The 27,819-nt window shown below is 40.5% G+C and overlaps 1 protein-coding gene across 20 annotated transcripts in view; it reads left to right on the top strand.

The window, feature by feature from the left end:
- SYNE1 (spectrin repeat containing nuclear envelope protein 1) overlaps window positions 1-27,819 on the top strand; it is a 273,591-nt gene that overhangs the window by 54,366 nt on the left and 191,406 nt on the right. For 16 of the 20 annotated variants that reach the window (XM_083731873.1, XM_083731869.1, XM_083731871.1 and 13 more), the window contains 13 exons: window positions 1,551-1,601; window positions 7,365-7,472; window positions 8,775-8,912; window positions 10,534-10,698; window positions 15,101-15,213; window positions 15,807-15,975; window positions 19,226-19,322; window positions 20,687-20,889; window positions 22,088-22,252; window positions 23,041-23,193; window positions 23,685-23,828; window positions 24,281-24,454; window positions 26,092-26,250. In XM_083731873.1, the coding sequence (XP_083587999.1) occupies window positions 1,551-1,601; window positions 7,365-7,472; window positions 8,775-8,912; window positions 10,534-10,698; window positions 15,101-15,213; window positions 15,807-15,975; window positions 19,226-19,322; window positions 20,687-20,889; window positions 22,088-22,252; window positions 23,041-23,193; window positions 23,685-23,828; window positions 24,281-24,454; window positions 26,092-26,250 (1,839 nt within the window). The remainder of the gene's footprint in view (window positions 1-1,550; window positions 1,602-7,364; window positions 7,473-8,774; window positions 8,913-10,533; window positions 10,699-15,100; window positions 15,214-15,806; window positions 15,976-19,225; window positions 19,323-20,686; window positions 20,890-22,087; window positions 22,253-23,040; window positions 23,194-23,684; window positions 23,829-24,280; window positions 24,455-26,091; window positions 26,251-27,819) is intronic. The other 4 variants (XM_083731884.1, XM_083731882.1, XM_083731876.1 and 1 more) reach the window with 1 other exon arrangement.

Raw genomic sequence — 27,819 nt, 5'->3', positions numbered from 1 at the left:
GTTTTTCATCTAGAATAGGCTTCCTCAACCTCAGCCCTCCAGATGTTTTTTGGCCTACAACTCCCATGATCCCTAGCTAGCAGGACCCGTGGTCAGGGATGATGGGAATTGTAGTCTCAAAACATCGGAGGGCCGAGGTTGACAAAGCCTGATCTAGAAGCAACTCTATCCACTGACCCCAAAAGCATGTAGGCTACACCATGCTAGAGCAGCAAACAGAAGTGCAGCCCTCCCTATGGAACAGCCAGACAGAAGAGCTCTGCTGTTTCTGCCCAGCTGTGTCAAATGATCTTGCTCTTAGTGCTACTTGTGGTTTATCAGGTTTGCAGGTTGGCCACCCATGCACTATAAGGCTGGGTTCTCTTTCTCCATCTCATAATATGAAGAAAAAAAACAGGAATTGAAAAATTATTAGAACAGACATATTGTTTCTTTTTAAAAGATATTAAACATTTTTTAATTTGATTTTTTTTAAAAAATTAAAGACTCATTCATTGAGTGCCATTAAACATAAGTGTTGAGAAGAAAGGGGAATACACAATACAAGGGGAAATTACTATCCCAGAAATAAGTGTTTATAGCAGTTAAGTAATTTGCTGGATCTCCTGCTACAAGGCCAGTAATTAAGATGGATACTCACATGAAGTGATGGTAGCATGATAGACCTATTCTATCATAGATTACTCGTCACATGAATTTTATCATGAAGTGATTACAAAAATCACTTGTGACTGTGACTGTCTGACTTTATGTGCCTCTGTTGTACTGTTTTGTCCCACAGATGCTTCTTAATGCTTTTAATCTAACGTTTTCATATTATTTTGTGTGATCACTATTTTACTTCAGTTTTCATTGGCTAGCAGTTCATTAGTTTTCACAGAGAACGAAGGTTTCTTTCATGCAATTACACTAGGAGATACAGTAAAAATATGTTCAGAGATTTTCTGTTAGTTGGTATGACTACTCATGTGAAGTCTCAAAGAGTCGTGCTGATTGGTACTTAACCATTTCTACCTGTAAAATTGTTTATCATTGGTATTCCCATGTGCCTTAAAGCATAAGAACCAAACAGTGCTCTCCCTACTTCCAAAATTGTGTTAGGATGAGGTTAGCAAAGGTGCAACCACACACACTAATTTGGTGTAAATCCAAACATAGTGAGGGTTCAGTACTAGGGACATTCAGTCTACCCTTGTCTTGTCTTGTCTTGTCTTGCCTAGAAGGGAAGGCATCTCATGTCTCAGGAGCCTATTTCTCCCTAGAACTTTGTGCCCACCTCTCATCTGCTTTACGGCTACTGAGAAACATATTTACAGTTGGGAACTGTAGAGATAAGTTATAATATTTGATCAACAAGGAGCCAAGTCTCAAAGTCTTCTCTCTTCCAAGAGGTCTGGACCTGAAGATTTAGCAACTTCCTGTGCATTGAAGAATAATGTACATACATTTTTCAATGTACTTCTCTCTTCTTTCTTTCTTTCTTTTTTCTGTGTTTATTTATTTATTTGCCTTTCTCTGCTCCCGCTATCCATTTTTCTTCATATCGCTAGAAGCCACTTCAAGCAATTTCATCTTTTGTTATTTCTAAACCTAAATACAAGGTAAGGTTTAAACATGGTGAATTAAACTGACTCACTAATTTATTATTATTTATCATTATGTATGTAAACCACTTGATCATCAGAAACCTATAGTTGGCATTGCTAGATATTAACTATTTTATCCCATGTTTGGGGAGGGAGTCTTCACCTTTTCTCTTTAGACACTATATTTAACTGATCATCCTTATATAACAGATGGTTAATTAAACATTTTATAACATACTTTCTATGTCATCTAAAGTTACATATACTAGCCAGTTTAATGTAGCAAATAATAACAAAATACTCTTCAAGGGGAAACTGTGTAAGGAACATTTCAATAGTCCCCAGGTGCTGACAAAGCTGACAACCAGCTCTTGTCAACAAAAGTCAAACGTTCAACACTTTGCAGCCAGTCTTGGTCCAGTATCAGGAAAGTATTCCATTCAGAGGCAGCTGCTAGATGTGAAAATGTGGCCAAATAAGGGATGCAGAATCTGCATGCAAAAACTTGCTTCTGTACACTAGTCTCCTTTGCCAGGTTAACTTTTGAAGTGGCTCACAACAAGAAAAGAATAATCAACAATAAAATAAAGTAACTAAACTGAAAGAGCATAAAACAACATTGTGAAATAAAAAACCCCACAGTTTTAAAACAGCCAGGTCACTAACAATAATTTAAAAATGAAAAGTAGAACAATATCCATACAATTGGATACACATCTGGCTTGTTCCATACCTTAGTGGATAGATTAATATACATATTTTGTCATGCCACCCAGTTTTTGAGCAGTGTGAAGTTCCGGGGATTCCAGGTGCTTACCCTGGGTCTGTATTTCCTTTGGAATGCGATATAGTGGAGACTGTGGAGTCTTTATGATATAAGGTTTATTTACACAAATATACAACCTGAGTCAACAATGAAGGGGTTCACAGCATTAACACCCCAAAAGGGCCTTGCTTCTTTCATAGCCACAGCCTTGGATTCCAGCAGAAATCATGCATGGCTCTGTCTTTCTGGCTTCCCAGCTTGCTTCCAGCTTCTGGCTCACATAACACAAACTCTTAACTCTGGCCTTTGTCTTTCTAACTATCAGACAGTTGAGGGAGGAGGGCCCTCCCATTTTCTGTCTGGCACAGAAACACTTCCTTTGTGACCTTAATGAACCATACATAGGTCATTACCTCACCAGGAACTTCAGACCTTGTGCAAGCATAGCATATACTCTGCTAGCTCAACTTGAAATAATATTTCTATTTGGACTCTGGAGATGTGTAAACGTATCAGACTAATTGCCTGCTTCCTGTGAGAGGACTTCTCATGGGCATCTGGTTGTTGGCTGTGACAACAGAGTGTTGTAGTAGGTGGGCCTTTGGCCTGATCCAGCAGAGTTCTCCTTATGTTCTTACCTCTTGCACCTTTCACACTACCACTCCAAAAACAGCAGCCATGGGACAGAGGTTGGAGCCTTTCCCCCTGTGTTTTTGCCCTTGACAGAGTCGCTGTTAGGCAGGAGCGGAAAACTTGCTTTGAAAGGACAATTCACATCAAGGGATCAGCACAGTGGGAAAGGGATAAACCCCCCTTCTCCCGTGGCTCTGAACCAAATGCCACCCACAATGTCTGCATCTGCTTTTATCAGAAAAATGAAGAGGGGAAAGGATGTCTGGTCTGGAGATGTGTTTGCACTTTTGCAACATTGTGTCTAGTTTGTTCTTTGCAAACTAGACACAATGATGCTCTATAGAATATTCAGCAAATCTTCAGAAAGCTATTCACTTTTCTTTATACAAAGCTAAAACACAACATTTTGAGAGTCAAATCCTGTTAAGTTGGCTTTTTTATTTTTACATGGTGATGGCCAACGTTAGTCATGCTCAGAACTTACTGCTGTAGTAATTTAGCAGTTCAAAAGCACATCAAAGTGCAAGTAGATAATATGAGAAATAGGCTCAGAAACAGGTTAAAACTTAATGGCAAGGATTTGCTGAACTAACAATTTGAATTGGAATACAAAAAAGGGAGGTATGAGGAGGTCCGGGAAACATGTTAAAGGAAAATGAGAAATGGAAATCTGCATGTTTTATTTTTTTCTTTTTAATTATTTTTACTTCTGTATTTTTGTTACTATTTTTTATTCTTTTTTCTTTTTTTCTTTATTGTATTATTATTAAAAACCTTAATAAATATTCTATTAAAAAAACAAAGTGCAAGTAGATAAATAGATACCGCTCCGGCGGGAACGTAAACAGCGTTTCCATGTGCTGCTCTGGTTCGCCAGAAGCGGCTTAGTCATGCTGGCCACATGACCCGGAAGCTGTACACCGGCTCCCTCAGCCAATAAAGCGAGATGAGCGCCGCAACCCCAGAATCGGTCACGACTGGACCTAATGGTCAGGGGTCGCTTTACCTTTACCTAAGTTCATTAAGTTTACTAGGTCTCCTAGTTGGATATCACCATGAGAAATGACTTTATTTTCCAAAACAACGTTGCTCTACATCCTGATGTTCAAGCATATGGTAAATTTGTATATATATATTTGTAAGGAAATAACTGTTAAAAAGTTATAACATTTTAATCCTGCTCTTCTTCCAAAGAGTTCCCATATTCCATGAGAACTATTTTCCACTTTCTTTGAAAATCAAAAGGTTAGGTTAGGATGAAATGGTGATTGCCCCAGTGATACCCAGTAGTTTTGTAGTGGTGTAGAGATAGGAATCCAACTTTCCATTATCAAAGCCCAATATGCTAACTGCTACACTGCTGGCTCTCCTTTAATGTTATGGGGTGAGTGTGAGTGGGTGCAAAAAAGTTACTCATAGTGCTCAAAGTGGAAAGGAAAAAGGCAATGGATGGTTTCAGATCACATTAGCTTCAATTACATCAGTTACAAAGACGTAGGATAGATTGAGGCCTGCCTCAACACAAGTAAAATGACAACAAATGGAACCTGATTAAGCTTGCCATGGCATGACCATTTTCAACTTGCAGTAATATGGAGGCAGGTGGTACTAACAGCACTATAAGAGGCCCCATCTGTATTGGCAGTCTGCTGGCTTTTGAATACATACTTGTTTACACAGGTATCCCCCTGATTTCCTGTCCTTGGTGTCCTATCTTTTAATTGCTGTATGTACTGTTTTATGGTATATTTTAACTATAGATCTAGTTTATTGGCTTTATGTGTTTTTATTTTTTGTAAACCACTTAGAAACCTATTCTGCCATGAAGCAATATATAGATTAATAAATAGTCCTACCCCCATCACTTTGATCACCAGCTCGTCCTACAATTTCAACACTTGCTGAAAACCCGTTTATTTTCTGAGGCCTTTCTTGGTGACTAATACTAGCTGACTTCTTTTAATACTAGGTGCTTTCTTTCTGTTAACCTAGTGGCTGCTATTTTACTCTGAATTGTAACTGTATTGTTGTGCTCCTCCCCCCTTTTTTTCTTTTTTTGAATACCACCTTGTTATTGTGTAACAAGGTATGTAACATGCTGAAGTTGGAAGCAGCCATGGGTGACATCAAATAACCTGATTCCCAGAAAAAAAGATAGGCCAGCAGATGCCACATTGTGCACCACAAGTACCTGTGCTACTTCATAGATGTGTCTATGTTGCATCCATTTATCTTCTTTTAGATTAATGCATTTGTTCCTGTTTAAACATTTCCCTAGGTGCCAAATAGCAAATGGGGTTGTTGTTTTTAATGATACAGTTCTGTTCCAATAACACCTTAATCAGTTGAAGATATAAATTCAAATATTTGCTTAGATTGAGTTCAATTTGTTAAACAGCAGTATGGTGTTAGGAATCTAGGTTGTTAAACCTTTTTACCCAATTCAGTTGCACACAGCAGCTGACCTCTTTCTGCCCCTCTTGCAATGAGCAGACCACACAAAGTTACGTAAGTTAAAAATGTTTTACTTACAGATTTAATGTCTCAATCCTCCACTGTTCCATGCAGCAGCAAGGATAATACAGGCAAAATATAGAATATGATTCCAAACATGTGCTGTAAGCTCAGAAGCAAGCTTACAGACATCCTCCTTAGTTGGTTACATGATACAGCAAGAGAGAAGGAAGGAAGGAAGGAAGGAAGGAAGGAAGGAAGGAAGGAAGATGAAATAAGCTTCGCTTCCTCTCCAGAGGAGAGGGGACATGACCTAACTGAGCATAGGAATCAACTCCGGTCTTAATCCCTTCATGCACTAACTAGCACTGTGCTTGCTAGTTATGTTTGACTGCAATCTCTCACAGGAACATCAGTTCCATCTATCAATTGGTCATGTGTCTGGGGCTGATGGACTTCAAAATCATCTGAAGGGCAATGGGTTCCCAATCCCCAGTCTCAAGTTTCCTTTCATGGCCATGCAGTCCCCTAGAGTCCCATTGCAATATCCCTATTTGAGTGTTCATACTGCACATGGTAGTAATCAAATGAGGGGAAGAGCAGAACACGGTTCACTATCCCCACCCCTGCTGTCACATCCTTAAGTGTCCCTGCCACTCTGTGTGTGTGAGAGAGAGAGTCTGCCATAAGAGGAAAGAGTGTAGTTCAGTGGTAGAGAATCTGCTTTGCATGCAGAAGGTTCCAGGTTCAAACCAGTCACATCTAGAATGGCCCCTGCCTGTAACCCTGGCAAATCACTGCCAGTCAGTGCAGATAATACTGACCTAGAAGTACCAATAGTCTGGCTCAGTGTAAGGCAGCTTTTTCTGTTCCTTGGGTGGGGACAGTGAGTGCAGTGCAATGCAGTGCAGTGCAGTGAGTGTCTCATGAGGTCTGAATACCAGAATAGGGCTCCTGTAATCTGACTCAATGGTGCTGCATCAAGGTGAAAGCAAATGACTTACACAATATCACATGACTTTTGAGAATGCCCAAACATGAAGATACGCCATTATCATTTATCATTATTAATAATAATACCCTGCCCATCTGGCTTGGCCTCCCCAGCCATTCTGGGCAGCTTCCAACAGGATTTTTAAAAACTCAAGGTTCAAACATTAAAAATTTCCCTAAACAGGGTTGCCTTCATATGTCTTCTAAAAGTCAGATAGTTGTTTATTTCCTTGACATCTGGTGGGAGGGCCTTCCACAGGGCAGGCGCCACTACCAAGAAGGCCCTCTCCCTGGTTTCCTATAACCTCACTTCTCTCAGTGAGGGAACTGCCAGATGGCCCTTGGTGCTGGACCTCAGTGTCCAGGCTGAACAATGGGTGTGGAGATGCTCCTTCAGGTATACTGGACCAAGGCCATTTAGGGCTTTAAAGGTCAGCACCAACACTTTGAATAGTGCTTGGAAACGTACTGGGAGCCAGTGCAGATCTCTCAGAACCGGTGTTATGTGGTCCCGGCGGCCACTCCCAGTCACCAGTCTAGCTGCTGCATTCTGGATTAATTGCAGTTTCTGGATCCACCTTCAAAGGTAGCCCCATGTAGAGCGCATTGCAGTAGTCCAAGCGGGAGAATACTGCACCACTCTGGCGAGACATTCTGTGGATAGGTAGGGTTTCAGCCTGCGTACCAGATGGAGCTGGTAGACAGCTGTCCTGGACACATATGCTATGAGGAAACAAATAAATTATTTGTATGCCACCCCATATCTGTAGATCTCAGGGCAGTTCACAACATAAAATTAGAGCAAAAGCTGTATACATACTTGGAAAATGTGAAACTGGTTTTGCATGATAACACAATTTATAGCACACACAGTCTTACATCTTAAACAAGATGTGGTTTTCATTTGGCCTATTTATTTTTACCTGTCACAGAGAGAGGACAGACTAATGCTAAGAGACCTGAAAATATGGGTAGAACAATTTGAAAGAGACTTGACAAGAGCACAAATGGTGGAAGCAAGCTTGCAGGAGAAGTACCAGGTAAGAATGGGGAGAGTTTTTTGTTGCAAAATTAAACATTTGATTTTAAAAAATAGTGATTCCTTGAAGCAAGTGTTATGCGTGTGGTTAACTTACGCTAGCCAAACTTTCACAATGCTCCCTTGATGTGAGTTTGTTGGGGGGAGAAGAGGGCATTTCAGACTTAGTTAAAAATGAAGAAAGCCTTTCATACGGCAGGTGGACAGACACACATACTCAAGTTTACACGTGATCTAATCCCACCACATATGTGACCAAAACTCCAAGATTAGTTTCAGATTTAGCCAGCATAGTGCAAAAGCACACTTCAAATATATAATCAAGGAACTGTGAAGAACTGGAGGCCTCCAAATATACTATAACACCCTCAATGTAGAATGAGCTCTCAACACTGTCTCTGCAGGACTGGTTTCAAGTTTGAGGTGCTCCTTGGCAGAGAGCCCTGTAGTGGATCTCTTCTTCTGTTTATAGAGTTGCTGTGCTTGGAGGCAGTAACAGTGCTTCAAGCAGGCAGGCAGCTGAGCCAAAGTCCTATCATCATCATCATCAACATCATCAACATCATCATCACTATCTGATTACAAAACTGATTTAAAACTAAAGCAGAACAAAAGCTAAAAATGTTCATATACATAAAAGGCAGCATAATACATCCCACCCACTAAAGGAGGGCACAGTATCTAAAACTTTCCAAGTTAAAGCCTGGCTGAAAGTAAATGCTTTTGTCTAGTACAATAGGTCCAAACCAGCACTTTAAATTTAGCCCAGAAGCTAGCTTCTGCTTAGAGCTTTCAGACTGGGAAAAGGTGATCTATGTGGCCCCAGAATGCTGGTATCATAACAGATGCACGAGGGTGCTTGGTGGTGGTGCTGTCCACGTACCCCTGCTTCCTCCAGATAACTCAAATAGCTTTCCAGAGGCAGTAGGAATGACAGAGACGATTTGATTAGCAGTGGATGCTGTTACAAATGCATGGTGTGTCCAGTATTACAGATCACAGATTTGTAGATTTGGAAGGGACCATGAGGGTCATCTAGTCCAACCCCCTACTTGCAGGGATCTTTCACGCAACGGGGGGCTCAAGCCCGTGACCTTGAGATTAAGAGGCTCATGCTCTACTGACTGAGCTATCCCTCATCTCATTAATTTCTTGCGTGTTCTGCTTCCCATCCTATATGGGTCAGAAGAATATTGAGTCCTTGCCATGTCTTATGTCTACTTTTCTATTTTGGCTTGGGAGGAACTTATTTTGCTCTTTTGCCAATATTTCTTTTATCCTTGCTCTCTTGTTTCCCCTGCAGTCCTTTAAACATTTCAGAGTACAGTATGAAATAAAGAGGAAACAGATTGAATCTGCAATACAGTCTCTAAGGAAAGATGGTAAACTGTCTCTTGATCAAGCTCTGGTGAAGCAAGCATGGGACAGAGTTACTTCCCGGGTAAGTTTTCAAAAAATATTGTTGCACACATCCCAGTCTCTGAGCAGTGAGATACTCCAGGGGTACCACCACTTACCCTGGGTTTGCTTTCTTAGAATGAAGGTAAATGGAGGCTGTGGTCTCTTTAGAATATATAGTTTTATTTGCACACCTATACAATCTGAGCATAGAATGAAGAGGCTCATAGCATCAACACTCCACAAGTCTTGCCTCCTAATAAGGTTCCCAACCGGGACGCGGGTGGCGCTGTGGGTAAAACCTCCGCGCCTAGGACTTGCTGATCGCATGGTCAGCGGTTCGAATCCCTGCGGCGGGGTGAGCTCCTGTCGTTCGGTCCCAGCTCCTGCCCACCTAGCAGTTCAAAAGCACCCCTAAATGCAAGTAGATAAATGGGTACCGCTTTATAGCGGGAAGGTAACGGCGTTTCCGTGCGCTGCTCTGGTGTCGGCTCTCCAGAGCAGCTTCATCATGCTGGCCACGTGACTTGGAAGTGTCTGCGGATAGCGCTGGCTCCCGGCCTCTAGAGTGAGATGAGCGCACAACCCTTGAGTCTGTCAAGACTGGCCCGTACAGGCAGGGGTACCTTTACCTTTAAGGTTCCCAAGCCATAGCACAGAGCAAGACAAGTCTCTGTGTTCCAGGCTTCCAGCATGAGCCAAAATTCTCTCTCATGCATAGTCCTCCTTGGTCTGATGTTCCCCATCCTAGGTTGAGTGGCAAACAACCAGGTAAGTGGGGCAGGTGGGAATGCCTACCCCTTACTGGACAGCACAACCATTTAGTGAAAATCTCACCTGAATAAGAGAGATTCATTCTCTCTCTCTCTCTCTCTCTCACACACACACACACACACACACCCCACACACACACCCAGTATTTTCCTGCCTTCTGTGGCCCTAAAATCTACTCTATGTTCCCCACAGGTAGCTACTAGGCAGCTATGCAACTATACTGTTTAGAAGACATAGCAATGTTCATGTCCATTGCTCACTGCTTCTTCAGGTTATACAGCCCATACACAAAAAGGCACAGTCACTGGCCATATTCCAGAGTATTGCATTCTAGGATCCTACCTGCCTAACAGGCTGTTTGACTTCCTCCTGGGGCCTGATTGGGCTGTTTCTGCAGGCCAATCATGTTGTTGCATTCTAGGATCCTACCTGCCTATTGTTCTAGGATCCAAGCTTAGTACATAACAGGTATAGAAGTTTTCGTGCAGAAGGAAAGATGGTACATTTCAGGAACTGGAAATGCTGATAGGAGCAGAGTGGTGTGTATCACGGTATAGGTACTTCAAGTTTCTTACTAGATTGCTTTATATAAATATTTCCTGAAAATTTTGTTATTGTATGGCAACACAAGCCACTTGTTTGAAATCTCAGTTTAATGCAACTGTCAGCTTAGCCATAAAGAATTTTTTAATATGCTTACACCTCTGCTTGTTGTGGAGGAGCCAAACCATATGGTTAGCATTGTGTTCACAACATCATTATTTATCAATATTTTCATGTGTATCTGGGGTTTTTGAATCAAATACGTTACATCCCCCCACATCCCTAAATAATACCCCCAGACTATACATGCTGATGCTACTAACAGTCTTAATGTTTGTATTTTCCAGATATTTGAATGGCACCTGCACCTTGATAAATCTCTCCCTGCTCCCCTGGGTACTATTGGAGCCTGGCTTCACCGTGCAGAGGCTTCTCTTACAGAAGAAATCATCAGTCAACAAGCTCATGAGGAAACAGCAAACATCATAAACAGAAAGCTTGGACAGCAAAAGGTTTGTAGTGTGATTCTTCATAACGGTTATATTAAAACTATCACATTTTGCTAAAACACAGTGTAGGATGATATTTTGATAACATGAGCAGCGTTAGGTTCTTTTGTCAAAAACTAAGTAAAAAGAAGGAGGCTGAAATAGATTGGTATTCTTCACGATAAGAGAAAAAAGATCCTACTTTAAAAAAAGAAAGGTGTGCATTTCCTTTACTGTTTTCAGCTTTTGCTATCATGTTTTCTGAATGGAGGCCCAAATATGTTATGCTAGTTTTGCTACATTCTTTGAAATAAAAAGAGAATCCTGAACAAAACATTGTTTTCATGAGCGATATGTTAGCAGCCTAGGTTAAATGAACACTTGGCCAGCTTTCTCTGTTCCCTCTAACTTCATCCATTTGCTTGCTTTCTTTATATCCCTATTAATAAATGTATATCTTAAGTGCTTAAGCACAAACTAAGGAACACAAGCATAAGTGGGCAAAAAATAGGGCAATTTCAAGGAGGAATAAGTTTCCAAATGTTTTGGAAACCACCTCCCAACCAAGGGGTAGTTTCTTAACTTCTTTCTGCCTTTTTGATAGAGGGGAGGGGCTTGACAGTGGAGCTTTAACCACTGTCATTTCACCCCAGAATGGCGCCATGTCAAGAGCATTTAAGAAGAAAGGGCAGCAGCTGGAATATGGTTTCTGTGAGAGCAGAGATCATTCCTGACCTTGATGAAAAAGCCAAAGAGCAGAATGGGACACCAGTCAAAACAGAAAGGGAGGCCTGCAGAGTCCAGAAGCAAGCTGCATATTTTGCGGGGCTATGGCAGGCTCCTGGCGGAGGGAATATTCAGTGAAAATTGCCTCCTCCCCTGTTCTGCCACTGGGATTCCTTTGCTGGATCTGTTGACAGAAGAATCCCTTCCATTTGTGGGAAGTGAAGGCTGGTTCCATTCAACCTGATGAAATATGTTTTAATTTAAAAAAGCGCACCCCATTTCTCTTTGGTATTGAAACAATATTAGTGATATTAAATAAATGCCATTATTTATTCCTATGCAATTTTAAGCGGGCTTTCTACAAAGGTCTTCTAATTGTTTGATCTTAATGATTTATTTTCTTATTCTTTTTGTTATTAAAATGTGCAGCATCTCTTTGCAAAGTTGTAAGAAACATTTCTTCTTTGTTATGACATAAGGCAATATTTAGTTAATTGGTTTTCTCATGCTGAATTGCGATGGGAAGATCTGAAATGGGGAATTTAGACATGGGATTAAATGTGTTCTTAAAATAAGATTAATTTGGGGCATCTGGTGGATGCCCACTAAATCAATCTAGCTTAATAGGTCCCATTCCAAATTAGAGATTGGAGGATGTCTGCCCAATGCTTTTAATAGACTACTTTAACTGTACTAATGTGACTAACAATGAAATCCTAGGAAGTTAGGAAGCTATCAGCATAGGGCTTAATGATGCCTGCCTGGCTGTGACCATGAGCAACTTGTAGATAGGAGCATCTGGGAAGGAGAGGAATGACTTGGGCCTATATAGGAAATATCCAGAGCCCTCCAGTTGCAAATAATGACTGGTACTTTGCATGTATGCTGCCCGCATGCAGTTTAGGGCAAGCCAGAAGGGAATGTATAATTCTCAAATTATTTTTAATGCTCCTGATTGCAAGCTTTACCTCATAGAATCATAGAGTTGGCAGGGACCCTGAGGATCATCTAGTCCAACCCCCTGCAATGCAGGAATATGCAGCTGTCCCTTAGGGGGATCAAACCTGCAACCTTGGCATTGTCAGCACTAACCAACTGAGCTATCCACCTCCTTAAAGTGTTTTATTTAAATTTCATAACTTTCAGTTGATGGATCATGTTTTTAAAGAAATGTTTTACAATTATAAATACTTCCCAAAATTATTATCTCTGCAACTTTATAGTGTTTAGAATGCTTCTTTATCAACAGCTGTAGCTCCTTGAAAATGTCATTCAGGCACTTGTAATGCATTACATTTTGTTTTTGTTGTCTTCAAATGTTGCATGTTTCAAGAATTGCTCTCTACCTAGGGATGTACGAACATGCCTCAGTCCTTTTCAATATTCATTTGTACATTCATCTGGCATTTTTTGTTCTGCTGCAATTGTTTTTATGTTCCACCAGCCAATGTTCAGTTTCATCGTCACCTCATGTCAGTTTGCCTAGCGCGCAACAGACGCTCAGGGCTGGATTCACCTAATGAGTGCCGTCAGCAAGCTCCTTTCACCCATCTCTTCCACTATGTCACTGACATCCCTGAAATTGGCCCACAGGGAGTTGGAGAAGCCCCAGAACAGGGGGAGGAGAGGGGGGATCATTCTACCTGACAAGCTGCACTGCTTGTGCTGATGGGACATTCACCATAGTGTGACATTGAAATCCATCGTGATATCTCAAGTCCAGGCCCGTACTTATTCAATAAAATAAAATAAGACAATAGGATAAGATAAGATAAAATTAATTTGTGTTTTGTCTGCATCTAAGTCTTACTAAGGGACGTGGGTGGCGCTGTGGTCTAAACCACTGAGCCTAGGGCTTGCCGATTGGAAGCTCCTGTTGCTTGGTCCCAGCTCCTGCCAACCTAGCAGTTTTAAAGTACGTCAAAGTGCAAGGAGATAAATAGGTACCACTCCAGCGGGAAGGTAAACGGCGTGTCTGTGTGCTCCTCTGGTTTCGCCAGAAGCCACATAGTCATGCTGGCCACATGACCCGGAAAAACTGTTTGCGGACAAACGTCAGCTCCCTTGGCCAGTAAAGTGAGATGAGCGCCGCAACCCCAGAGTCGTTCGTGACTGGGCTTAACTGTCAGGAGTCCCTTACCTTTTTTTAAAAGTTTTACTGGTTACTTGGGCAGTACTACTGCCCTTATACTGATTTAGGCTCTAGTTTTTTGGATTAGGTTTGCATTTAATTTGCAGCTGTGTTCTGTTTCTTGTTCCTGTCTTTATTAGTACTTTGTTGTGTATTTGTTGGCATGGGTGTGAAAGAGCTAATCGTGAGTACACTGTACACAGCTCAGCGCATTGTACAGTTGTACAAGTACAGTGGTACCTCAGGTTACAGATGCTTCAGGTTACAGATGCTTCAGGTTACAGACTCCACTAACCCAGAAATAGTACCTCGGGTTAAGAACTTTGCTTCAGGATGAGAACAGAAATCGTGCGGCGGTGGCGTAGCCGCAGTGGGAGGCCCATTAGCTAAAGTGGTATCTCAGGTTAAGAACAGTTTCAGGTTAAGAACGGACCTCCAGAACAAATTAAATTCTTAACCCGAGGTACCACTGTAGCTGTGTTAGATGTTTATACACAGTGAGTATGTAAACTAAGAAGCAGCTATGAAGCATCAGTTCAGTAGCCATTGTGGCACAATAGGCAGACATGGCAGAGCTGTTGGCAGTAGCAGCAGCACCTGTCAGGTGGTTGTGGGCAGCAGCCCATTCTGATTCCTTACTGTTGTAAATCTACTTGGATGCTTTGTTGTCTTTCAAGTTAAGGGCTGTGAAAAGCAGTATTTTGAAGTAATTTTGTCACAAGAATGACAAGTGAAAAAATTGAAGTTGGCTTACTTATTTACCTATATCAACCTTATGCTAGTCAGTTTACATAAGGGCTATGCATCACTAAATCCTCCACACTCAGGCAGCCCAAGGACAGATACATGTAGCATCTTTTCATTCTGGATATTTCTTAAGTGATGATTACTAGTAATTCATTTTAATATGTAATCTCACTTAAACCTTTGAAGTACTGTTGCTTAGATACTACAGAGAAGAGTTATTATTAGGCTTATACTGATTTGTATTTATCAGCATGGGTTAGCGGCTTCTCATGCTTCTAACACAGACAATACTTATTGATCAGTCTTATTTCATGTGCCAAAGTTCACTGTGCATTGAATACATAACATACTTGATGGATCTAAATCTGTAGGTTTTAAGAGGGGAAAGAATTTGTTCAGGTGCTTTGAGCAGTGCAGTAAATGTGCAGTGTTGGGATAGAGGTGGAAAATTATAGACATGAAATGTTAACAGCTGCCAACTGTTGATTTTTATCTCAACAAATGATAGATTGGTAGATAGATACCTTATGCAACATGTTCCCTTCAAGCTGTAAGTGCTTTAGGCAGTGCCTCTATTGCCTGTTTTCAAATGTGCCAGAATTATTAGGCACAGCTTTGGCTCAGTATCTCACAAGGCACTTTCCTTCTGTAGAAGCTTTTGCTGCTGTAAATGCTTTACCTCGCATATAAATGTAGCAGCGTGATCAAATGCTCTCATACACTGAGTCATCAGTGCAGATTTCAAAAATTGTACTTATTAAAATTGCCTACGGTGAACCTTTTTTTGCCTTCTCTTTTCCTTTAAAAAAATATCCAATTTAGGATGTGCTTAAAAATGTAGATGGTTACAAAAAGACATTCCAGGAGATCCACAGAGCTCGATTTGTCAATGGAGTCCCTGTTCCACCAGAACAGCTAGATGATATGGCAGAGAGGTAAGTCATATTTCATTCTTAAATGCTGCAATGATAAAAGGATCTGTTTGATTTACATTATTTTCAGTTAAAGTCGGTGCCTCTTAGGTTTCCAGTGGGCTTTTACTGTCTATGGAAACAACAAGTTGTTGTTGTAAACATCTTGCAAAGCCTTTTCTGGCTATTACTGATAAAAGCTTAAAATTAAATAAGCTGTGGATTTTGATCTCTCTCTATATATATATATAGTGGTTGTTTGTTGTCAGTGAACGTTAGGAAATATGTTATGTAACAACACCTTGAACATATTTATGGGAGAAGTAGGAAAAGGATCACTTGATAGTGAAAAGCATTTAGACTACAGTCTTAAATATATTTACTAAAAAGCAAGCTGTTGAATTAAATGAAATGTACTTTGATGTAAGCATGTTTAGTACAGAGCAGTAAGTCACATTTTCTTCACTTAATAAACATAGTCATTAGTTTGCTACTAATTAGCAATATATAAAATAACGACAATGTAAAATTAAATATGCCTTTAGGCTTTGCATTTGCAGCTTGAAAACATAATTTTCTGCAAATTGAATGTTAACTATAGTGTGATTCATGTCTAGGTTTGAATTTGTTGCCTCTACATCTGAGCTCCATCTGCTGAAAATGGAATTCTTGGAACTGAAATACCGTCTGCTATCACTCTTGGTCCTTGCAGAATCAAAATTAAAATCATGGATTATCAAATATGGAAGAAGGGAATCGGTTGAACTACTTCTTCAAAACTATATTGTAAGCTTATCTTGATTCATTTTTTAATGCAACTTTGAAACGTAAATGAAATATATAAACCAAGAATGCAAAAATAAATAGATCTTACAGGATGGTATCAAAATGGTGCCCCTCCATTGGCGGAGCACATCCTTCAGCGGAATGAGCAGAGAAGCAACCTTTGGCAATTCCTCTTTTTCCATGCAATCTCCATGCCCCTTGAAAGCTGCTCTGGGGGCCTACCCAATCTTCCAGAACAGATTTTTGGGGAGCATTCAGGGCAAATAAAATTGCCTCACTCCCTTTCCTGCTGATGGATAACACCAGCTGGATAACACCCACAGCTGCATGGTCTGTATGATGGCAATCTTTCTTCCTTTTTGGAAAGAAAAAGCTTCCTCCTTCTTCTAGGCTAACATATCTTCCACAGAAAGGAATTACAGAATGAGTGGAGGTGAAGCCTCCCACATTGTGATGAGTCAAGGCACACACTGTGCCACATCGCCCATGTTCTTAATATATACTCTTTTTACTAGGCAACTGTCAATCCTCTGGAAATGAACTGTTCCCTCCTAAGCAGTCACAAAGCATTCATGTTCAGCTTTCTTAGCATTTTACTTAAGAACCTGCAGTTTTGTGTTACACTGCAACTGACTCAGTTACAGAATTTGCATTTTGCCTGCAGAATGTGCTGGGTTCAAACCCTGCCATTGCCAGGTGAACTTGGTAAAGGCTACTGGCTGAAATCCTGGAAAGCCAATCAGTAGGTAATACTGAGCTAGATGGACCAATGTTCTGGCCAGTATGAGGCAAGTTTGTATTTTTGATGCACAGAATATATCAATATAATATATTCAATATAATCTAATCAATATAATATATTGATATAGTATATCACTATAAAGCTGTTCCACACATAGTGTTGGATCTGGACTAAGTTATTTAGGTTCCATTGAATTCATTGGAACAATCTATTTATGACTTGAGTTCCACTGGTTTCAATGGGAACTAAGTATAACTAATAGAGCAGCCCGAAGTCCCAGCTGACAACCATGGTGTAGACTAGGGTGGTGTATTGATCACTGCATCCCAAGTCTTCCTAAAGATTGCAAGACCAACAAGTCTCTATGGCTGAGATAGCAGTGGTGCAAATTTTGTTGTTTGGTTGCTTTTACAGAATCTGATCATTATAGCTTCCATTTTTAAAAGAGGTGGGAAAGCCTTCTATGCCTCAAACTTACATATATGTGTTAAAAGCAGCTTCTGCTACAATCTTAATTCAAAGCAAAATGGAGAGTGCCCTCAGTCATAGCAGTGGGACTTAACTAATCTTCAGCTCATACCAACTATTCTCATGGCCTCAATGAACTTTTCTGTTTTTAATTAAGACAATAGCCTAGTTAGCCAATAATCACTTGGATAGTAGACATGCATTTTGAAGTGAAATGGAAAACCAAATAAGTGAGATAATAGCTCTCCTTTTAAACCTATTTATTAAGCCTGCATAACTTTTTTACATAAAATGAATAAGTCCATTTTGTTATTTTATATATTCCAGAATTTGATGAGGTTGCTAATGTCAGTAATCCATTTCCCAAACTGAAACATGTCTATGCTAAAAAAAAAGGATAGTGATGGAATCTAGACATGCTATACTGACTGCAGATATGTCTGTTGTGCCAGAACTCTCCATTATTACCTACATTACTGAATAGAGGAGTGTCCTGCACCATCCCACATACAAGAGAAAACTCTGGGTAGATTAGGGAATATCCTTGAGATATGCACAATTTTTAAGAAAAAAACTTCTGGGGATGGAAACTTAAGGGGTGGTACTCTAAAATAGTCCAATAATAACATGATGGCACAGTACATTAAAAGACTGGGAGGAGGTGGGGAAAACTGACAGCTGAGTGAGAGGTTGGAATAGAATGGAATAATTGGAACAGGAGTGTGGAGAAATGTATATATATGTGGTAGGAAGAACCATCTCATTATCAGAAAAGGTCATTTCCTGTTTTACAAGAAGCTATTTTCAAATGACCCCATGAATGGGAGAGAGAGCCATCCATAGAAATTAATGGAGAAATAAAATAATTTAATACAGCTCGGATTGGGCACAATATACCCATACCCCCCACAGCCCTTTCAGAATGCTGACCTTCTGTTGGAGCACGAGACTGTTGGGTGGAGGAGTCAGCCAGGTTGGGGTGCAAGGTGCTAGACTGGAGCAGTTACAAACACTGCAACATCTTGCTGAAGGGTCCCCCTTGTTTTAATTATCTATGGATTGTTGAGGTGGGAGGAGAATGACCTAGGTGGAATCTATACACATATAAAAAACGCTGGTAAAATGCTTTATTTTAAAATGTTTTGAAAAATACGTTGAACTTTGCATCTGGTGTCGCATTTGTATGTTACACTTTACAACACATTTAAAACGTTTTATTTGCAGCTGTGTAGCTGAGTCCCTAGTCTGTATCATTTACAGTTGCTAACACGTGAAATTAACAGGTTGACACTAGAAGAGCTTACTAGTAAAGTCAAGTTGCATTTTGTAGTTGCAGACAGGCCACTCATCTTCCCAGTATTCTCTTTTCTCCATTCATTTCTGTGCAAGCCAAAACCCGCTTAACTTTGAAGTAAGATCCATCAAATTCAGTAGGACATTAGAATAGATATGGGGCAGTATTCAACAAACATTTTTGTGCCAATGCAACGATTAGCACTAGCACAAGTGGTTAGCCTCCCTCTCCTACTCTCGTCCCATCCCCAGATCTGCTCTGCACATTACTATAGACAGTACTGAATTAATTTATATAAAATATGAAGGGATGTATGTTGTGCAAAATGAAAGGAGAGGAAGGGAAGTCATTGATATTTTAAGGTTGTTTAAGTGAATATTCTAAAATGTAAAATAGAAATTTACTTTAAAAATTATACTCTGAATTAGACGGACCAGTCTAATTCAGTCATTCATTTAATCTGAATGACATCCCAATCTCTAATTGTGACACCTTTCAATAACTAATAATTTGTGCTCAATGATTATTGAAATCCTCTTTTAATATTTTACAAAGTAATGCACTTTTCGATGATGGTGTAAAGTTTATTAATGTTCAGAAGCATTTCCACATTTCATTTTATAAACCAATAGAGAATGATGAAATCAGACAAAACTCTTAACATACATGAAAATGTAGGTAATGTTTATTTCCCCATAAATTGTAGCAATATTATTTGCATTATCTCTCTCTCTTTTTCTTTTCAGTCTGTTATAGAAAATAACAAATTTTTTGAGCAGTATGAAGTTACTTACCAAATCTTGAAAAAGGCAGCTGAGATGTATGCCAGAGCTAATGGCTCATGTAAGTAACAATATATTTGTTTGGCATTAGATTAAAGTGCTCCTGGATTCCATTTTTGCTGTATGATCAAGCTGAACTGTTGCTAAGCAATTTGGAACATGACAAAATTAGAGTTCAGTGTACAAATTAACAACTAGAAGATCAACTAGATGAAGAAAATTCAAAGCAATATTCGTGGCAATAACACAGTAGGCATTCTCTAGTTTTGCACTGAAGCATATGGAAGCAAGCAATCCCTAAGCAAAACATAGGAGTCCCTTGACAGCATTATAGCTAACAGCTAGTAATTTAATGGGTGTATCATTGTTGATTTCAGGCACCTGTATCATCCACATGTTCTACCCTTAGTACAGAGAAATTGATGTGGCTTTGTGCTTCCTTGTTTGATAAACAGATTTCTATGAATCCATAGGCCAGCATTGTATAAGAAATGAACAGATACACTGTGATATTCCTAAAGTGTTTGAATTCTTAAGATTGCATTGATATAGCAAAGACCATTTCCTTTTTCTTGGTCATGTATTTCCAGTGGTATAAGAACTAGGCTTTAGGATAAATAATAACCATATAGCCCAGTCCAACACCTGCAGTAAGGCTGGGGGTAATAATACTACTACCTTGTACAGTTATTGTAGCAATTACTGAGCACTAGGGAATGTTCTATAAATACAAACAAGAGAATTCCCTATGGAGATGGGTGGAGAGGTGGATTATTCTCTCCTGCCTCTCCCCCCCCCCAAGCCATTTTCCATTTTTTAAAAAAAATCCCTCCCTTTAGCTTCATGGGGATGGGGTGAATTAACCATGCCAGCTCACATTTTTAAGCCATTGGGGTGGCAATATTAAATAAATTTACATATGGCCTAAGGCAATAGCTCTGAAGTGAAAAAGCACACTCTGTGTTGAGATTGTGAGTGCATGTGTGTTGTAGCCAGGGTTTTTTTCCAGCTGGAACTCACTGGAACTTAGTTCCAACACCTCTCAGGTGGGGCCCCATTGCCATTATAAGAGAACAAGGGATGCGTTCATGGTGAGTTCCGACACCTCTTTTTCTAGAAAAAAAAAGCACTGGTTGTAGCAGACATAATATTTGAAGCAACATTCTATTCCCCCCTGCATTAGGGAGAAGGAGGGATACTTCTTTAAAGATGCTGCTCACCATATGCCGTTTTCATCCGTATCGGGTTAAATATTGAAAACAAAAGCAAAATGCTACTGCCCAGCTAACCAGGGCACAGTTTGGAGCCAATCAAAAGTTTTAGAATTGGTTAATCTAACCAATTAATGGATTAAAAGTTGCAGCTCTGGGAATACTCATTTCAGCTGGGTCAAGATTTATGTCAAACTCCATCACTGTATTTCAGCCGAAGAGATAGAGAGTGTTATGAGATTCATGAATGAGACAACAACACAGTGGAGGCACTTGTCAGTAGAGGTGAGAAGTGTGAGAAGCATGTTAGAAGAAGTCATTGCTAATTGGGACCGATATAGCAGCACAGTGGCCAGTCTGCAAGCTTGGCTAGAAGATGCTGAAAAAATGCTGAATCAATCTGAACATGCCAAAAAGGTAAGGAACATTCTTTGATAAATGCTATAGTGGCTGTGTGTGCTCTTTGCCATTGTTTAACAGGGACCCTGATCCAAAGAACGTTAAGCACAGCAGCACTGGACATACATGTGGACCAGCATCATTTGCTAACAAAACAAATAATTAGTTACAATAGATTCGGTCAACTATTGGAAAGGGGGAGGCTAGATGTTACAGGGCAGCACAGGAGACAACTCCTAGGGGCCAAGGTCCCTTCAGGCCCCCCAATAAAATATTTGAGGGGGCCAGTGCCCCCCAAAGTTGATGAGTATTGCCATTCAAATGTGCCATGTCATGTAATTGCTTACCTGCCCCTCCCCGCAAAAAAATTATTCAAGTTGGCACCCCTGCAGGGCAGGAGGATTCAAAGGTAGAGACAGGTCTGGCATTGTCTCCCAGAGAGAGGAGATGGAAAGAGGAGACACATACACCTAGATGTAGCACCAACAGTAGTAAAGCCACTATATGCTCAGGTCTTCTGACAAGAGTGATCAGAGGATTAGCTTTGAAAGAAGCCAAGGCTCAGAATATGGAAAGAAATAGGTAGTAGAAATAATTTATTATCATAGTTTGCTGAAGGCTATCATGCATAGTGTCTTCAAAGATCAGCCTGGTCTGGGATCTCTTTACACACATGAAATCTCTGAGATGTACAGTTTCTGCATAGGTACCCCCATGCTTCCCTTTAGAAGGCAGGGCCAGTAAATATTTTGGTGGCCTTTTTTGCCAGTTTAGTCCTACACAGTCTCCAAGGTTCTTTGAGTGCTTTGGCCACACAGCCGTGAAACAGTCCTCAGCCTTTTCCCCCAGTATGAAGTTGAAGAGGTTGGGATCACCTCCCAGCTGCTCTTGTTCATATTTGTAGCTTCAAAGTTTGGAAGAAGGTTACCTATTTATTCTTATCAAGGCAAGTGTATTTGTTGAAGCATGAACTGTAAATAAAGCAAGGTTGCACCTCAGTGTCTCAAATCTTCATTTGGGAAGTCTTAATGATGACTACCTGCCCCCATAACAAATACGTACCAAAGGTTTTCATTTTTTACAACATGCAGAAAACAGACATTGTCAGTCTAGTTGTAAAGGGAAGTAAGGAGGAAACCAAATGATGCTTTAATAAGTGGTGTGAGGTTTTTATGTTTGCATTTTCAGAATTCATTGCTAGTTGTGTTCTTCTTAGGATTTCTTCCGGCATTTACCACAGTGGATTCAGCAGCACACTGCTATGAATGATGCCGGCAATTTTCTGATCGAAACGTGTGATGAGACCATTTCCAGAGATTTAAAACAACAGCTGCTGTTGCTGAATGGACGATGGAGAGAGTTATTTATGCAAGTCAAACAAGTATGTTCTTGGTGGTTTTTGTTCCATAGTTGTTACCCATTGACACAAAAAGGAGCCGAAAGGGCAAAATCACTTCCCCAAGGTGTCTTTCCACATGAGAAAGGATTTAAAGCGAGGCAGGAAACAGTTAAGCGGGGATATGTGGAAAAGGGGAGGGGGCACAGAGAGAGAAGGATGAAAGGGTCACCATGTAGATTTGTTCGCAACTTCAAAAACACAGCCCATTACTCAGGAAAAGAAACCCATGAATCCCTGAGTGTAGAGGCTAAAGAGATACAGAGTCCATGGCAGCGAAGAGAGAAGTGGCTCCGCACGAGCTGGTGGGACGGCTTGCTTTCCCCTCTTGCCTACCCCTGCCTTTAAGGGCGATGCTTGAGACTGACTGAGTTCAGGGGGCAGCAGCACAGGCTCCCCCACCGATGGAGTGGGAGGGGGGAAAGCCCCATGGCACTGCCAGTGCAATTCTGGCATACTTCCTCTGACCTTAGATGCAGAACATACTATGCTGACTCCTTATCCATAAGCTCTCCACTACACAGATTCGAGTTCAGCCACATTTTGTCGCATTTGTTGACTGAACACCCTCCTCAGTGATGAAACCCGGGGTGGGCCGCACCCAACGCACCCCCTTCCTATGCCACTGTAATGATGTGCATGTTACTTAATGCTATTTTCAATGCGAAAATATCACTTCACAGAGTTCTAAAAATAATACTGAATGAAGTGCAAGCATTTGCTCCTGAACCAGTCAGTGTTCTATTGACCCTGTGTTTTATCTGCTTTCATAGTACGCTCGGGCTGATGAATTAGACAGAATGAGAAAAGAATATTTGGATGGTGTAGCTGCCTTGTCTGCTTTCACTGATCAAGCAAAGAGGAAATTCCGTGTTCCTTTAGAAGTGTCCTTTCTAAATATGAAAATGTTTGTTCAAGAAATAGAGGCAAGTTTCTTTTTCTTCCAGCAGAGAACATTCTTTAAACATTCAGGGTTGAGTCCAATGGAGAGAGCAAGGTGACTTTTTTCTTCCCCTTCAGCTCCCAACACCGCCTCCCACGCTGGTCCAGAGTGTTGGGGGACTGAGTTTAGTTTACCCAACTATTATTTCCTTGTCTTCTGTCCTGTCCTGCCTGTTGTACCCAGGGTTTATGGGAGAGTGCATCCTCTAGGGCAGAGCCTTATTTAGCTGGTGCATCAGTTTATATGTTCTGGTTTTCAGGTACTTTCTTCCCTTGCAAATATTACACTTTTCATTTCATGTTCCCTTGCTTACATGAGAACCAGGAAGAGTTGGTGTAGTGTAGTCATTATAATGGTGGACCAGGGATAGTATTAAGTTTTACTCAGAGTAAACCTACAACTAGCCGGACAGTCACTGTGCAGAAAGAAAGTGCATACCTACATACATAGTTACTGCTGAACTATTTGTTGCAGGATATTAAACAGAAAGTGCCTGTGATGGAATCTCAGTACAAGATGGTTACAAGGACAGCACAACTTGTTACCAAGGAACTTCCACCAGAAGAAGTCAATGAAATGCTTGCAACTATGTCAGGAATCAAAGGACAGCTTGGCAAGGTATTCAAGCAATTGTTGAAGATGTTCTAAGGCTTAGATATAAGGCTAGGACTGATGTGCATGCCAACTTGGAAGTAAGTCTTGGAGAATTCAGTGGGACTTTATCCCAGATGGGTGCCTGTAGGGTTGCAATATTACTTGCCCTATCAAAGAGGAAATCAGGCAAGGATGGCAGGTAAGATGAAGCTAAAAGGGTAGGACAGAGAAATGTGTGGGAGAGAGAAGCTGATGTGGAGTATAAGACAGTAGAATGACATCTCACCCACACAAATGTTCTAATTTAATAACTACATATTAAAGTCAAAATAAAGTGAATAATATTATAGGAACCTGTTACTATTTTAAACCTTTTATGTTGGTGCTAAGGAAATAAAGATAAAGGCAAAAAAAGAAGGCCCATTTTACTTTAAAAATGCATGATATACAATAATGTGAATATATATATTTCTCAGGTAGATGGTACCTGTCCGGTTGTGCTCTATGAATCTCAGCAGCTGCTTCCTCACCTGGAAGAATTGGAGAAGCAAATTACAAATTTTTATGAATCTCTTGAGAAAGTCAATGAAATTATTTCTGTCCTAGACCCTGAAGTCCAGCCTGCCGATGTTTTTAAACAGCAACATCAGGTATTTCTTCCATGAATGCTCAAAGGGGAGATTCAGTTGAACAGTATACTAAAAAGATTGATATTTTGCTCCGGTTTCAGCTCTGTAAGAATGCACCCGATATTCCACTCTAGGCAACACAAAAGTCACTTTAGATTGCATTGAACTGAAGCTCACCTTATATGGTTGGCACTGACCCAGTTTGTCAGTGAAATTTCTCCATTGACTTCAACATATGGTTGAAGAATGGGGCCTGGCTCAGTGGTATAGCATGTGCAATCCCTAGCATCTCAGATAGCAGAGCCAGGAAAGATCTCTTAACCAGAGACCTTGGGGAGCAGACATTCATTTTTGCATTCATGAAGGCTAATATTTCTCACTACTCCAAAATATCTGTGGACCTACATGGCAGTGGAAAGCTGCCATGCATCTACACATTATCATAAACAGTGTGTTGAGTGCAGAGTGTTGAAAGCAGAAGTCACCTTTGCAAGCTTAGGCAGCAACCCTGTGCACCAATGAAAAAATGTTATTCTTCTGAGTGAACGTGAAAAAAAGGCCTCACTGCATACAGCGTTGTGAATCTATCCTTATTAAAGCAATATGCAACTCTTTGACCTATGCAGCTATCACACACTTCTATTAGAACCCAGGAATCTCATCTGCTATCATTAGAAGGAATACTTTAGAAAATCTTTGTAAGGAATCAAAGGAATGTGACATTAAAATTGTCTGGTAAGCAAGTTCCCTCTACCACAGGCTCTGCTTCAGAAGATAATCCTGCTTTGGAGAAATCATAATTAAACCATACCTTCCAGATTATTCCAGGCTGCTGATCTTTGCTTTAAAAAAATATAATAATGGTACTTTCTAAAACACTTAAGGCACCACCTTACTTTTTGTGATGTTTTAAACAATAATTTAATGGATTCTACTTGCTGAGTGCCTTTTATTTTTTGCTTTGATGTGCCTCTTTATCTTCTGGGAAATGCAGTGATAGAGACGGAGGAACATGCGTATGAGTAACTTAAATCCTGATCCCAAGTATATTCACTCAAAGGTAGCCCCCCATTAGATTTTACTGGGGCTCAGTTATATACAAGGTGCTTTTAAAACTGCAGCCTTAGTCACCTGCTGAGACATGCATAACTAATGTTACAGTTGAATTTTCCATATGACACCGAAATTGCTTTCTGAATGCTAATAAGCCCACAATACGGGTTTGTCATAAATGTAACATATTTACATAGGAAAATAGCCTTGAAGCATTTAATGAGTATCAATGAATCTTCTGTTACAATATTTTAACAACTAAAATTTACATTAAAAGGCCAATGCATGAGCAATCCTGTTTCATTGCAAATGCTCAAGAGCTATTTGAAAACATTGGGGCTGCAGTACACATAAACCTCACACAGGACTACGACCTCTAAAAAAAGTTTGCAAAATAATAAATAACATCTAATTTTTGTGAAATGATACTACTGCAACTTCTGTATTTTAAGGATAAATTCACTCATTATTATTATGTTAAAAAAGAAAAAATGTGGACATACCACATGGATGTATCAGTTTGGGACTGGTGTTATTTTGACTATTTAGTTTTCCTTCCTGTAAAAACACTTTTAATTTTGCTTTCATTTTTCATTTTCTTTTAGGATCTAGTAGCTTATCAAGAAAATTGCAAGAAAGACATATCACTAATTGAGAGAAATAGTCAGACCATTGTGAAGTTTGTGACTTCAAGTAAGGTGTTACACCACTTCAATCTTTCGGTGCTTCAAAAGAAAGTCGTAGAAATACAATCTGCTTTTCAGGTAATTTGTTGTGAGAGGAGGTTGGTCCATTCTGCAGCACTCCCAGCATGAAAGAGCTGAGCCTTCATCTCAAATGTCTGAGAAGAAAGCCAGAGCCACCCAGATAACGTCAAATAAGGCAGCTTCAGGTGTGAAATCAGAGGCTGGGCATCTCTCCGTTAGGAGATGCTTTAGCTGCATCCTGCATCGCTGATTCTGCATTTAGTTGAGAGGTTGAACTAGGCAGCCTCAGAGTTACCTTTCAGTTCTGTGATTACACAAAGAAGATTTTCCTGAAATTATCTGAGTCTGATAAATTTTGGGAAAACCCTTGCCAAATTATGCTGTAGAAATAAAAATGCAGGTTAGATGACAAGAGTAGAGCAGGAAGCAGCCGGAGAACCTAGCAACATGTGACTTGCATATTTTTTTTCAAAGGCAAGCTGCTTCAGGAGATGAAAATTTGGAATGGTGGTCCAGTGGAGGAGAGGTGCCTAAGCTTTTGCTTTAGCCCCTTGCCACCAAAACCCTTTCCTCCTTGAACTGTACTTACTGGGGCAAATAGCAGTGGCTCCTTCATGATGAGAGAAAGGGAGACATGCTGTGCATGTCCAGTGGCCTTTGGGGAAGCATTTTTTCCACAAGGGCCACTAAGCAGTACACCACTGGCTTGAGAGGACAGGGAGAAATATTCCTCCTTCTCTTTCAATGTTTCTGGTTCTACCTTTCACAATGTGCTGGTCCTAGTAACTGCAGTGTGAAATGGAGGCGGTTTCAGGTATTGCAGGTAATGGAAAGAAAGAGAAGGTCTGGGGACTTAGGAGGCACAGCCAGTTTAAACTAGGTTTTCAGAACTATTACTTTTTAGATATTGGTGTGTTAGCAATATACTGTATCAAATTTCAGACAAATTGTGGGTCGTATCTGATCTTGCCCTGTTTGATTTCCAATTGATGATTTAAGCATTATAATGTCTGGTTTTCAGGCCATTGCATATTAAAGCAGACTAAATCTAACCCACCCTCACAGAAGTCAGATTCTTTCAAAGCTTCTTATTAAAGAAATGCTAAAAAGGAAACACGGAAATGTTCATCATTTTGTTTTGTTCCATTTGGAGTAGAGTAACATAACAGACGCAGGTGGCGCTGTGGGTTAAAGCCTCAGCGCCTAGGACTTGCCGATCGAAAGGTCGGCGGTTCGAATCCCTGCGGCGGGGTGCGCTCCCGCTGCTCAGTCCCAGCGCCTGCCAACCTAGCAGTTCGAAAGCACCTCCGGGTGCAAGTAGATAAATAGGGACCGCTTACCAGCGGGAAGGTAAACGGCGTTTCCGTGTGCGGCTCTGGCTCGCCAGAGCAGCGATGTCACGCTGGCCACGTGACCCGGAAGTGTCTCCGGACAGAGCTGGCCCCTGGCCTCCTGAGTGAGATGGGCGCACAACCCCAGAGTCTGTCAAGACTGGCCCGTACAGGCAGGGGTACCTTTACTTTACCTAACATAATCATGAAAACTAGGGTGATATGCAACTAAGTTTTACTTAAAGTAGACCTATTTAAATTAATGGAGATAACTTCATTCATTTCAGTTCATATT

Source organism: Podarcis gaigeae (assembly GCF_964106915.1).
Source record: "Podarcis gaigeae genome assembly, chromosome: 3".
In the NCBI taxonomy this organism is placed as follows: domain Eukaryota; kingdom Metazoa; phylum Chordata; class Lepidosauria; order Squamata; family Lacertidae; genus Podarcis; species Podarcis gaigeae.
This window is presented reverse-complemented; position numbering and strand designations above follow the sequence as displayed.